This window comes from Hyperoodon ampullatus (assembly GCF_949752795.1).
Source record: "Hyperoodon ampullatus genome assembly, chromosome: 3".
Taxonomy (NCBI): domain Eukaryota; kingdom Metazoa; phylum Chordata; class Mammalia; order Artiodactyla; family Ziphiidae; genus Hyperoodon; species Hyperoodon ampullatus.
This window is the reverse complement of record NC_136916.1, coordinates 36,207,975-36,220,022: the sequence shown is the minus strand read 5'-3', so window position 1 is coordinate 36,220,022 and position 12,048 is coordinate 36,207,975. Positions and strand designations below refer to the sequence as shown.

The 12,048-nt window shown below is 46.8% G+C and overlaps 1 protein-coding gene across 5 annotated transcripts in view; it reads right to left on the bottom strand.

The window, feature by feature from the left end:
* Positions 1–12,048, bottom strand: part of CPEB1 (cytoplasmic polyadenylation element binding protein 1) — a gene marked incomplete at its 3' end in the record, with an annotated part of 98,607 nt that overhangs the window by 13,868 nt on the left and 72,691 nt on the right. For 3 of the 5 annotated variants that reach the window (XM_079701379.1, XM_079701382.1, XM_079701383.1), the window contains one exon: positions 11,157–11,348. In XM_079701379.1, coding sequence (XP_079557505.1) covers positions 11,157–11,348 — 192 coding nt within the window. The remainder of the gene's footprint in view (positions 1–11,156; positions 11,349–12,048) is intronic. The other 2 variants (XM_079701380.1, XM_079701381.1) reach the window with 1 other exon arrangement.

Below are 12,048 nucleotides of genomic sequence, written 5' to 3'. Positions count from 1 at the left end.
GGTGGAATACCAACTATTTCATAACATTGTCAGGAGGGTTCAACAATTAAGACAACAGATGGAAAGTGCTCAGTACAGCAGTATCCAGTGCACAATATTTAAATATTAAACATGAAAAAAGAGTGAAGCAGAGGCCAGGAAAGATAAGGGAGGTGAAGTGGACAGCAGGGGAGAGCAGCATTTTCCCACACTTGGCCTTGGGGAAATAAGGAATCCAAAGCAAAGCAAAACACCCTTTTATCCATGAGGAGGGGGTGGAAGAGGGCTTTGGCCATGGAGCTATGGTGGCACCAAAGCTAGGTAAGAAAGAAGCCATATTAATCTGATTTTGTTTTTTCATCTGGAGAAAGGGGAAAACATCCCCCTCAAAAAGGCTGAGGTGAAACCAAAATAATGCGTTTACATATGAAAGTGCTCAATGAACAGTGGCTGTGACTGGCTCTACCTCACAATTACTCACTAGTACCTGAGACACAGGTCACCAGAGCTGGTTTTCTTTCAAGGTCCAAGTCAGCCTGAAAGTCAGCCTGAATGTCTGGCTGGGGCTGTGGTGAGCCTCCTGAGGCAGGAATAAACCTCTCCAAGCATGAAATCAAAGTGAAAGCATTCTTTCAGGGTATTCATGACAGAGGGTATGTGCAAGATCAGACCAACCTGCTCTCCGTCGGCCAACCATTTCCCTCTCAGCTCAAAATAAGGAAGGTGTATGAACTCTTTTTTTTTTTTTTTTAAATGCAGGGAATAGTGTGCATGTGTTTACTTTATTGTGTTTATTTATCCTTGATTTTTAAAGAAACTGTCCCACTGTTCTCCAAAGTAGATGTACCATTTTACCCTCCCACCAGCATTGATGAATTTCAGTCCCTCCACATGCTGGCCAACACTCAGCAGGGTTGGTTTTTAAATCTAGCCAGTCTAACATGTATGTGTGCTGGGGAGGGGGGAGCTTTACCACCTTCAGCAAGGAGTTTATTACTCAGTTTATGACTTCCTTTCTTAAGGAAACATTCTTTTAAAACTAGGACTTTCAAAGCAGCTTCCCAAGCACAGGCACTGAATATGCACAGGTATGCTGAAACTAAGTGTCCCTCAACGCTTGGATTCTGACACCCATCAGAAATACTTTTGTCAAATTTCTCAAATACTCCTGACAAACCCCTACCTCAATGAAACACCGAGCCCAAGCCCCTGGAATTCACGCCCTGAGAGGGCAGGAGGTATGAAGATTTATTCCAGGCTCCTCCTTGGTGCTGCAAGACGTGCCAAAAAAAAAAAAAAAGCACTGTGAAAACTAACATATCACATGTATTGGTCTTAAAAGTGGTACCACTGCCCTAAGAGGGCCTCATCTTTCTTCACATTTCACAGAAACAAGGTTAGGGTGGTGAATGATGAGGTAACAATCACATCACAGAGAGCTTCAAAAACCAAATTAGGGTGTTTAGATTTTATCCTGAAGGTAAGTGGGAGATACTGGGGAGCTGCCATGGGGACAGCCAAGGAGGCTGAGCAGGGACACTGTGGAGGACAGTGCTGGTACCCAATGCCCGGCTGGGACTGAGTATTAAATCAGACTTGGGCAACTCTCTCCAGCAGCGTCGAGAACCTGGGTGGACACTGCACCCATACAGCGCTGTGGGTTGTTCCCAAAGAGGGTGTGAAGGAGGAAATGAGACAACAGGGTTGATGGTACCAGCAACAGAGATGAAGAAGGGGTCATGCATTACAGGTGAAAGACAGGAGAGAGTCAAGATGCTGGAAGCAAATGGAGAAGCAGCAATGGCCATGTGCTGACAGCTACCAGAGGAGGGGAGGGGCAGACAGGAGAAACAGGAAGAGGGGAACAGTGAAGACTGAAGTCCTGAGGACAGTGCGATCCAGGGTGTGTGACCACAGGTGGTTGAGGTGGACTGCGTGGAGGCTAAGACTGGATAGGTCATTCACAGGGACCCACAGTGACAAGTGGGCCTGGGGTTAAAACAAACAAAAAACACATATTGAGATCTTCAGAAAAGGGTAAGGACTGGGGAATTGGTAAGAAGAACAAAAAGAATGACCCTGAGGTAGATAAGGCTGGGAGAACATGCAGCCTCCACTTGAAAAAGTGACATCCTGAAGGAAAAAACCTTCAGCGGAGGCAGAAGTTGGCAGGAGCGTTCGCCAGAGACAAACAAGATAAAGGGCAGTTTGTTAATCCTAGGAAGGGTGGCACAGCAGAGCTCCAAGAGTTGTCAGGGAAACACAGCATTAAGCAGGATGTAGAAAAACGCTCAAGGAGATGGCTGGCCCAAAGGACTTGTGTCAGGCGGCATCAAGGAGGATAAATATGGGCCACACTAACTACGTCTTTACCCAATATTTTAAAATAGTGTATTTGAAAGAGTCAAAAAGCAATATGGGTGCCAGTGTAGACCACCTTTCTCATCCACAACAACCTGTATTCATGACTGTGTTGATACATCTGTTCTAACACCCACAAATCCATCTACCTCAACTAACCTACAATTTTTTTTTGACATGCCCACAAAGATATCTTGAGGCTTTGTCAAATTCCTGTGTCAAAGCTAGCGATTATGTCTGTAACACTCCTCTAATCTGATAATAAGCCTGTCTAAAAAGAAAATGGCATGACAACCCACAATGGCCACTAATGAACTCCACATCCTTAAGTGCTCAGAGTTCATGGTCAATCATCTGTTCTACAGTCTGGAACAGGTGCAGTCAAGCTCCGACCATTCACTAATAGCAGCTTCCACATGCTGCACATCTAGTATATGCCAGATACTGTGTCAGAAGCACTTTAGGTAAATAATCTTCCCTGCATCCTAAGAAGTGGGTATTATTACCCCATCTTAACAAAAGGAAACCAAGGCTTAAAGGGCAAGTGTTTGTAGTGAGTTTGTCAGCTAATTAGTGACAGAGTGGGACCCAATTCTTTCTGATTCCTTGCTTTATTCTTTGTAACACACCATTCCCTACTTTTTTTTTTTTTTTAATACTCAGGACCTTACATCTTCTTGTCTTCATGTTCTTGACACCTCTCTTTTGTTCAAATTCCTGTAAGACCATCAACTACAGACAAGCCATCTCGGGTTCCAGAGGTCAATACCTTGGGATCTAAATCATCCAGGTCTTAAAACTTCTCTAGGACCTTGCCGCCGCAGGAACTCATTAAAAATGTATCTTGGGCCCCACTCCAGACCTACTGAATCAGAACCTGCATTTTAACAAGATCCCCGGGAGATTTGTGTGCACATTAAAGTCTGAGAGGCACTAATCTAGAAAAATCTGAGGCCTGCTACTTCAAGCTTCTAATCAGTCCCCTTACCACACCCCAGAACCTTTCGTATGTAATTATTTCCTTGACTTCCTTGTTATTCAAATACAGCTCTTACAGCACGATGGCAACTAATACACAGGAGGAAAAAAGAACCCAAGGTGGCTATGTAGGACATTTCCCAAAGAGTCTGATCTCTGAAACATGCCCCCCAACCCCCCCGACCCCCACTGGGGTGGGGAGGGGGTGCTGGAGGAGAGGAGAGAGGGAAAGAAACCTAACCAGGCACAAATAAAGAATATTAAAAAAATTGGCATGGACTGTGATAATAATTTCAGGAAAGACAAAGCGAAAGAGAGGCATGGACATATATACACTACCAAACGTAAGGTAGATAGATAGTGGGAAGCAGCCGCAGAGCACAGGGAGATCAGCTCGGTGCTTTGTGACCACCTGGAGGGGTGGGATGGGGAGGGTGGGAGGGAGGGAGATGCATGAGGGAGGGGATGTGGGAACAGATATATATGTATGACTGATTCACTTTGTTATAAAGCAGAAACTAATAAAAAAAAAAGATTACAGTTCTGCAGGACCTTAAAGCCTCAAAAAATAATAATAATAATAATTTCAGGAAAAATGATGGCCAGAAAGAAGCTGAACATTGTGAAAAACATTCAAGACAAGAACTCTGTAAGCTCATATCAAGCAAATACAAAGAGAGCGGGCCTACTGCTTGAGGCAGACAACTGCTAAGAGACAAAGGAGAGAAAAGTGCTATTAAGGACACTATTGGGTCACCAGAGAAAACTGGAATATGAACAACAGTTTAATGAGAGTATTATATCCATTTTAAGTTGACTGAAATTCATAGCTTTTGCTGTACATGAATGTACGTTAGAACATCTCTATTCTTTATGGTACAGAAAGAAATTATATATAGAGATATACATATAGAGAGAGAATTGCAAATGATAAACCAAATGAGGTAAATGTCAACAACAGGAGAATCTGGATAAATGAAATACAAGTAACCTTTGTATAATTTTTATTTTGTATTTGTGACTTCTGTAAGTTTGAAATTTCCAAACAAAAAAAATTTTTTATGACCGAAGGAAAACCAGTCAATGCCCATTTGACTTTCTTCACCTTTTTCAAGGCAACTGATCTGACCAGAAAACAGAAATCAAGCACAACTAATAGGGACTAGAATCCCAGGGGAAAAAATGGCAACTGAATACCTTTGGAGTCTCTGCCTATAAGAGAAATCACCTTCTTTTAAACAAGCTTTTTAAAGCATCAGAAACACTTGCATAGATATTTGCAGACACATATAGGTACGAAGTTCTGCCTTCTCAACCAAGCACACCAAGGGCCATCCTTACCACCCCACTCCAGCAGTAATTAGCTCAACACCCGGCAGAAAGCAGGTGATCAACGCTTGCTGAATATGAATAGTACTGAAAGAAAGGGAGTATCATATCCCTAGGAGCCAGTATGCTCACTGAGGCTACTCCCCTTCTATCAAGGTTATTCAATTTAAGGACACAGTGCTGACTGAGATGCAATTCAGAATTAGAGGGAAAAAACCTTAGTTCATCCCAACCCAGCCCATCACCAAAACAGAGGTTGAAAGTACTGTTACTTGCCATATCAAATTTGTGACCATATTCCTTCCACTAGTTTCAAATACTTTCTTCAAAGAGAACTAAACATATATAGATACAGGCTGAAGAGAGTCACTCTCCCTGGGATCCTCACAACCACTGAAATATACTTCTACATTCAAATACAAGGAGCAGGGAAGAGTATCCACTGAACACTATTCCAACCACATAGGAAAACGGGAAAGGGGCAGTGCTGTCAGACAAACATGAAACATCAGAGTGTACCAGAATTAACACACCTGGGTCACATCAGCACCTCCACATCAGTTTCCTGCAAATATTAAATTGGAAGAGGCCAAGAGTACAGGAGTTTGACTAGAAGATACGGGGAAGACAAGAAATCCTGTATCAAGAGGCCAAGGATTTTCTAGGTGGTTTGAGATAGTTTCTTCAACCCACAGAAGGAGCCAAGTTCTGGAAACTGTCACTCATGGTCAGATGCCCTACAGTGACCTGACTGTCCCTCTGTATAGTCCAACCTCACAAAGGACCTGGCTATGTAGTTCTTTGAGTATCTACAGATCAAAGGGAGGAAAGCAGCAGAGACAGTGGGCTTCTTGGGAAGGTGGGACCTCGTTTCAAGAGACAGAGCCTGTCTTGCTCCCAGCTCAGCCCATGAGACTATGTTCCCCTATATAAGTCTGCTGAGTAAGGAGCATTGATTCCCACCAGCTGGGAATCAGGAGGGAAAGAGCAATCACTTCTTCCTAACTTGAAATATAAAGTATACCTCCTGGGAAGACACTCTCTTCAAGCCATATAACCCAAAATCCAGTGGAAGTGACAGGTTCCTTATGCTGTAGGCCAGTGACCGATCTCAAACTACACTCCCCCTCATACGGCATAGAACTTCATCAAAGTCAGATGTCGAGTATTAACCTAGATGGACTAAACGGGGGGAGAGTGTGGGGGAGAAGTCCCATAGTCCCTTTCAATGGTGGCCAAGGCCCTGACCTCTCTGCTCTGCTCCTATCTTGACCTCTACAACTCAGGGATCAAAGGAAGTCTGAGGTTCACCAGGTGCCTCCAGCCCTGGTGGCCAAGTGTACGGCAAATCCTTATCTTCCAAAAGTGACTAAGAAAAACAGTATGCTCTCCCTGGAGCACAGGCACCCATCCCCACTCACATGCCGGCAGGAATCCGCATCAGCTACAGACAGTTCTCACGGAAGTCACGGGGAGGAGAGGACCTGGCAGAGGGTTCCAGCTCATTAATGCTACCTCAGAGGGTACAAGAGACCAAATCAGCAGTCATATTTTTAGACTGATTGTTAACTTTCTCCACTTTCACCCTTCTGTGCCAGCTCCTGTGGGTTTTACAGCTGAGTCACTGTTGGAATTTTCTGAAGCCTTCCCCAAGAGTACAAAGGCACCCGAGAGTGATGGCGGCAGCAGCAATGGCAGCAGGAGCCAGGCACCGGATGCCTGCACTGCAAGACACTGAGCTTGAGCTCAGCTCAGGGACAGCCCAGGCCTGAGACATCATAGTCTGTCTAACAGGAGTAATCATGGGAAAAACCCAGACCAGGAGCCATTATTTCCAGCCCGAGACACAAGGCTGCACCTGGAACCCTTCTTCCCTATCCCAACCCTTGGTCCTGGGTTGCCTGCTCAAAATCTACCTAAAGGCATAAGAGGAGCACTCATTGCAGGTATAACAGAACGCTCTCTGCCTATGACCCCAACCCTGCAACTCTACAACACACCCCAACTCAGGCGGTGATCCTGCGAGTCTGAACTCCCTCCACCAACTCCCACAGGTCCAAGGTGGTACCCGACATAGCCTTTCTCCCCGATCTTGATCACTGGACAAGTTTCATTAACCTGAAGAAATGACATGCTCAAGTCCCATGTAAGGTCAGCAATACTCGGTCCCTGGACCCAACCACCTCAACTTCTCACCTAGGAGGTATCACGTTGTCACACTGCTTCTCAGGCCCTCCCTCCTCTCTGCACTAAAAGCTATTCTCCTCAGTAGACTACCTGACTCCATGACAGAATTCATGCTCCGGTGTATGAAAAAAACTTTCTGTAAATGCATCATCATGCCCTAAAAGCTATGAGGGCTCAGAGATACTGATCACTGAACAATCTGTCCATCCAGATGATCAACACAAGTAGGAAGCAGAAGAGAAAGAGACTTTGTCTGAACTCTGTAGTTCAAACTTACCCGGAATTAACTCAGCACTCATCATTCACTCAGTAAATACTTACTAAAAAGACAGGAGCCAGGCTCTGTGCTACATACTGGGAATATAAGCAGTGAAGACTTGGACAGCTGAGGTAGATTTGCAGGAGAACTTGCTTGGGCCCAGAAGTCCATGTTCCACAGAGGAGGAACCCAACTCTACTTTTAACGTTGCCTCAGAAAGGTTATTTGCAAGTAGAGCAGCAGCAGAAGCAAAATGCTGAAGACTCCCCTCTCATCCCAGGCTGATTCAGCCTGCAGACCAATGGGGAGCCTATAAGTGACAAAGCACAGGGAATATACATACTCTTCACTGGTTAGCGGTTAGGGCAGAAATCAAAGAGGGTGAACAGGTTAATCTCCAAGGGACTTCTAAGGAGAGTGGGAGGAAACAGGACATGTCCTCTGGCATCCTTAGACTGAGCGTCTGGTCTGCCCACCGGGCTTCTGCACAAGGCCTTCATTAGGAGTCCTTGTTTCCAGGTCCCCTAAAGTAGGTTCTCAGTCACCCCACTTCCTGCTGAGTAATGCTGCATTCAAAAGAGTCACTGGGGGAAGGCAGGAACACAAATGCATCGGGGGGCGCAGCTGATGAGCTGAGACTCAGGGTGAAGAGGGAGTCAGAACTGTCTCGTACCCTAGCCTTGAGGGACCCTCGGCAAAGGAAAACATCATGGCTGAACAGCCCTGGAGTTGTATATACAGATACCTTACCGGAAGTGTTCTTGCTCAGCATGTTAGGGTTCTGCCCACAGGAACACAGGTGTGATAGGAAGCGTAAGAGGCTTGGAATCAAAGAAACCCAGGCTTGAAATCTGGTCGTTGTTTCACTTTTGGCACCTCATGAGCTCTGTGAGCATCATTTCCTCATCTTTCAAATAGGAACAATAATAGTACCCATTTCACAGGACTGTGAAAGCATTAAATCATGTGATATACTTCACATAGGAAGTAGTCGATAAATGGTGATTAGTCACTCTCTCCCCCATCCCAGGACACTGAGGAAAGCTTTCATAGCCCTCCTGTTCCATTACAGGACTTAGGACACTGGAGGCAGGACAAAGGTAGCCCCAGACACATGTCACTGGGGTCACTTCTAACATTCATCTTGCCCTGATGGGAAGGAAGGCTTCCTTCCCAGCGTGAGATGAGGCCTTAGGGGTAGGCAGAGTCTAGAAGGGAGGGACCTCACAGAGTACCACACCCAAACCAATGCTGGCCTTATAGGCACAACTCTCAAAAACAGATTACACCCCAGGGTCTTCCTGCAGGCCTCCCAGGCCAATGAAATCCATGTAGCAGATGGACCTTAGCCCCTGGAGACAGGTCTCCATGTACCAGTCTCATGCTGAGAATCCAATGAAATGTTGCCCCAATGCCAAAAAAATCCTTAGGGGAGAAATGGAAGCCCCCAAGCACAGCAACTATCATGCTGCATTTGGTATTCGTTCTCATCTATTTCCCCTTGATAGTTAAGGGGATTTTTAAGCGCAACAATTTTATTCGTTGATGTATATTCAGTGCCTAACACAGTACCTGGCACACAGCCAGCGCTCAGTATTTGTTGAATGAATTTAGCCAAGATTTTTCAGGCAAGAGCCCTGCTATCTCCAACCTTGCCCCCTACACATTGCTGAAAACTTAAAGAGTTGTGGAAAATGGTCAGATGTAAACCCATAGCCACATGGGACAATATATCCCCCAGCAGGGCCAAGAAGAAGCTTGCACCATGTGCTCCACGCAGAGACAGCAAGCTACCAGGCTGTCTGCAATGATGACTCCCAGACTGTCCAGAGCTGTTGAAATACCTCCTCCCTCCCTGAATAAACTGAGCTAGTTGGTCTTCAGATGGGGAGGCAGTGTAGGCACTGGAATGTGGGCTGCATGTTCCTGCATTGCTGGCAAGGGTGCAGCTGGCTGGTGGGAGGGCTGCGTCCTACTCCAGGAGGCGGCACCCTCATGTGGGCTTTCCAAGAAGGCTCAGAGAAAGGAGAGAGATGGCCATCACCACAGCTCCCAAGCCCAAGGATAACGTGGGGATCAGGGATGGCTGTGCCCTCAACTCTCGGAAAGGAAGACATACACACACTAACCCTGCCCATGGCTAAGTCACACCTCTGGGGCAACTCTCTGGGTTCCCATGAATGCCAGGGCCACAGATTACAGGCCCTCCCTGATCCAAAAAATCATGAAGTATTTATTGCCTAAGTGCTTGAGACAGAACATGGAGAAGTAAATCCATCCACACTTCAGAGACAAATAACTACCAACAGGCCTTTCAGGTAGTGGGGAAACTGAGGACATCATGGCTGGGCCCAAATTTTTTTTTTTTTTTTTAACAGCCTAATTTCAGAATGACTTTCAGGCCCTCTCCAAGCCCCAAGTTGGCCCCTCCTGCATTTCTATTTGTTATAATACATTTCAGAAGGACCCCTGTAGCTAAGAGAAACCAGAGCCAAAGAAGGGCCACACCCAACGTGATACCAGTGAGAGACAGTGTCTTGGTCAAACACTGATCACCACAGACAGGTGCCTGCCTCCTGGGTGGGCTCCCCTGTCTTTTGCTCAGATACAGCACTGAGGGTGGGGACAAGGTCAGCTTCACAGGGCCCCCGGCTGGCTTCAGAATACCACATAAAAGAAACTACCACTACCTCCAAGCTAAGATCTCCAGGCACAGGATACCAAACAGTGACACCACACTTCCCAGCCCAGGGAAAAACCTGAGTCAGCTAAAGCCTGGTACTTCAAGAAATTCTACCTCAACTCAGAGGTAGTTACTTAAGGTGAAGCTCTTCCCAACCTGCAGCCAAATAAAAATAATCCACCCTCTACCCCCAATCAAATGGGATTTACCAAAAAACTGGGCATTAAAATGCCAACAGACACAACAGTCCCAGGCTCTGCAAAGCAATCTAAAAAAAGACCTGCGCCAAACAGGGTGGAGGCCAGAGAAATCAACAAGACAGTACCTTGCTGCCATGACTGCCAGCTTCTGGAGATGGGAGGCAAGGAAGGATGGCAGGCTCTGTGAACCCCACTGTCAGCACCAACAGCAAATGGCCGCCCCCACCCCACCTTTCCATCTTTTTAAAGTACCTGCTGCCAATATTCTTTTTATTAAGGTGTAATTTACATAAAGCGAAATACATAGATTTTTATGTATAGTTACAGTATTTCTTAAGTTCACATTTCTTCCTGAATACTCCAAGACTTGCATCTGGCCAACCCTCCCCCTCGAACCACAAGAGGGAAATAAACGGGCAATGGGAAGGTCTGAGCAGAAGCAGTTCAAGGGGTTGCCAAGAAGCCCCTTCAACTTGTCCCCATCGAATCCTTCCAAGATGACAAGGGATCCTAAAGGGGAGTGATTCTTCCTTCATCTACTTGGTCACCCTTAACACAAAGAAAGAAAAAAAAAAAAGCCTCCGCAGCTGAGAGTTACTCCACCCCACTTACCCTGCTTACCCCTTTCCAGGATCAATGCTCTTAGCCTTATGTTAAGCCAATTCCAATATCCCAGTATTACCCAGCCTCACTTACGGTTAAAATTCTTCCCTTGCCATGATTCAGGGACCACCCATCCTTCACACATAGCTCCCTAGTTTTAAGAGCCACTGAGAAATAGAGTCTGGACATCCAGTAATCAGCCCCTTAAGTCCCCTCCCCCGCCTAAAAGTGTTTTGCTTCATCATCTCCAAGACAGGCCTGGGCACTAGGGGGTTAGCTGGATCTTTTCTGCATAAGACTATCACCTTGTGGACCCTTCTCGGGGCCACCTCAGGTACAGACTAACAACTCCAGGGAATTTATCAGGGTAAGTGGAAAAGCCATGCCTGCCTTTACGAGCAACCATCTGTCCTGCCACACTCACAGCCAGCATTTCCGTCTTTTGCAAAACAGCTCCATGTTGTATGGGGAGTGGGGGAGATGCAAAGGTGAACAGAACAACTGTTGCTGTGGATATCTTCACTCACTACCCCATACACCCCGCCCCCCCAAAGCCAACTCATTTTCTAGCACTCACCTGAGTGTGTGCTGCTCTGGGCTGAAGAATCTGAGTCCTGGGTGCTCCAGGGTCGGTCCCAGCCTGTGAGACTGAGGGACTGCAGGCCAAGGCACAAGTCATTTGCATCTGGGAGGCCACGGGAAGAATCTTGCGCAGAGGTGGGGAAAAGCATCCTGCTTGTAACTGTTTCTTCAGAGTCCTGGAAGTCTGCTTTGGACAGGAGGACAGCAGAACCCCAGAGTTAAGGGCTGTTTTCCCCAGTATTATCAACAATAAATAATATTAATAATAGTTTCCTTAGGCTCAAGGACCAAACATCCAAGCTGGCTGGCTGCTGCAGACGCTGCCTCTGCACTTTTGGGGGTATTAGAGCAAGAGCAGTTGCCATACAGCCCCCCTCCCCACATACACACCCCTATCCCGTCTGCATTACAGACTGGGCCAGCATGTGATCAGGCTGCTGATGCTTCCCGCTGCCAGTGACATCAGCCGGCTGAGCCGTGCAATAGAGAGCGGCATCATCCCTCACAGAACGGGGGAGGAGCAGGAGGGGACGACAGGGAGGAGACTTGCCTCCCAGGGAAAAGACAGCACAACAGCTACTTGCAACAGTCCGGGTGCAGTGCCGGTAAGTCAGGGTTGCAAGGCAGCGCCCTCCGGTCTCCAGCAATAGTGGGCAAGCGGCCCTCAGGCACGACTGAAGTCCTCTCTGCCGACAGCAAAGCCAAAGCAGCAGACTGCCTGCTTGTGTAGCTCTGCCCTCCTGCCCCTCCCTTTCCCTCCCTCTGCTCTCCACCCCCCAAACCCAAAAACACTCTAGTCCTGGACTCTCTCCAGCTGCTTGCTCAAGCCCTGGTTTTGCAGCCCGATGCAAAGCTTCACAATTCTGCTAGCAAAAATCTATGTGCTC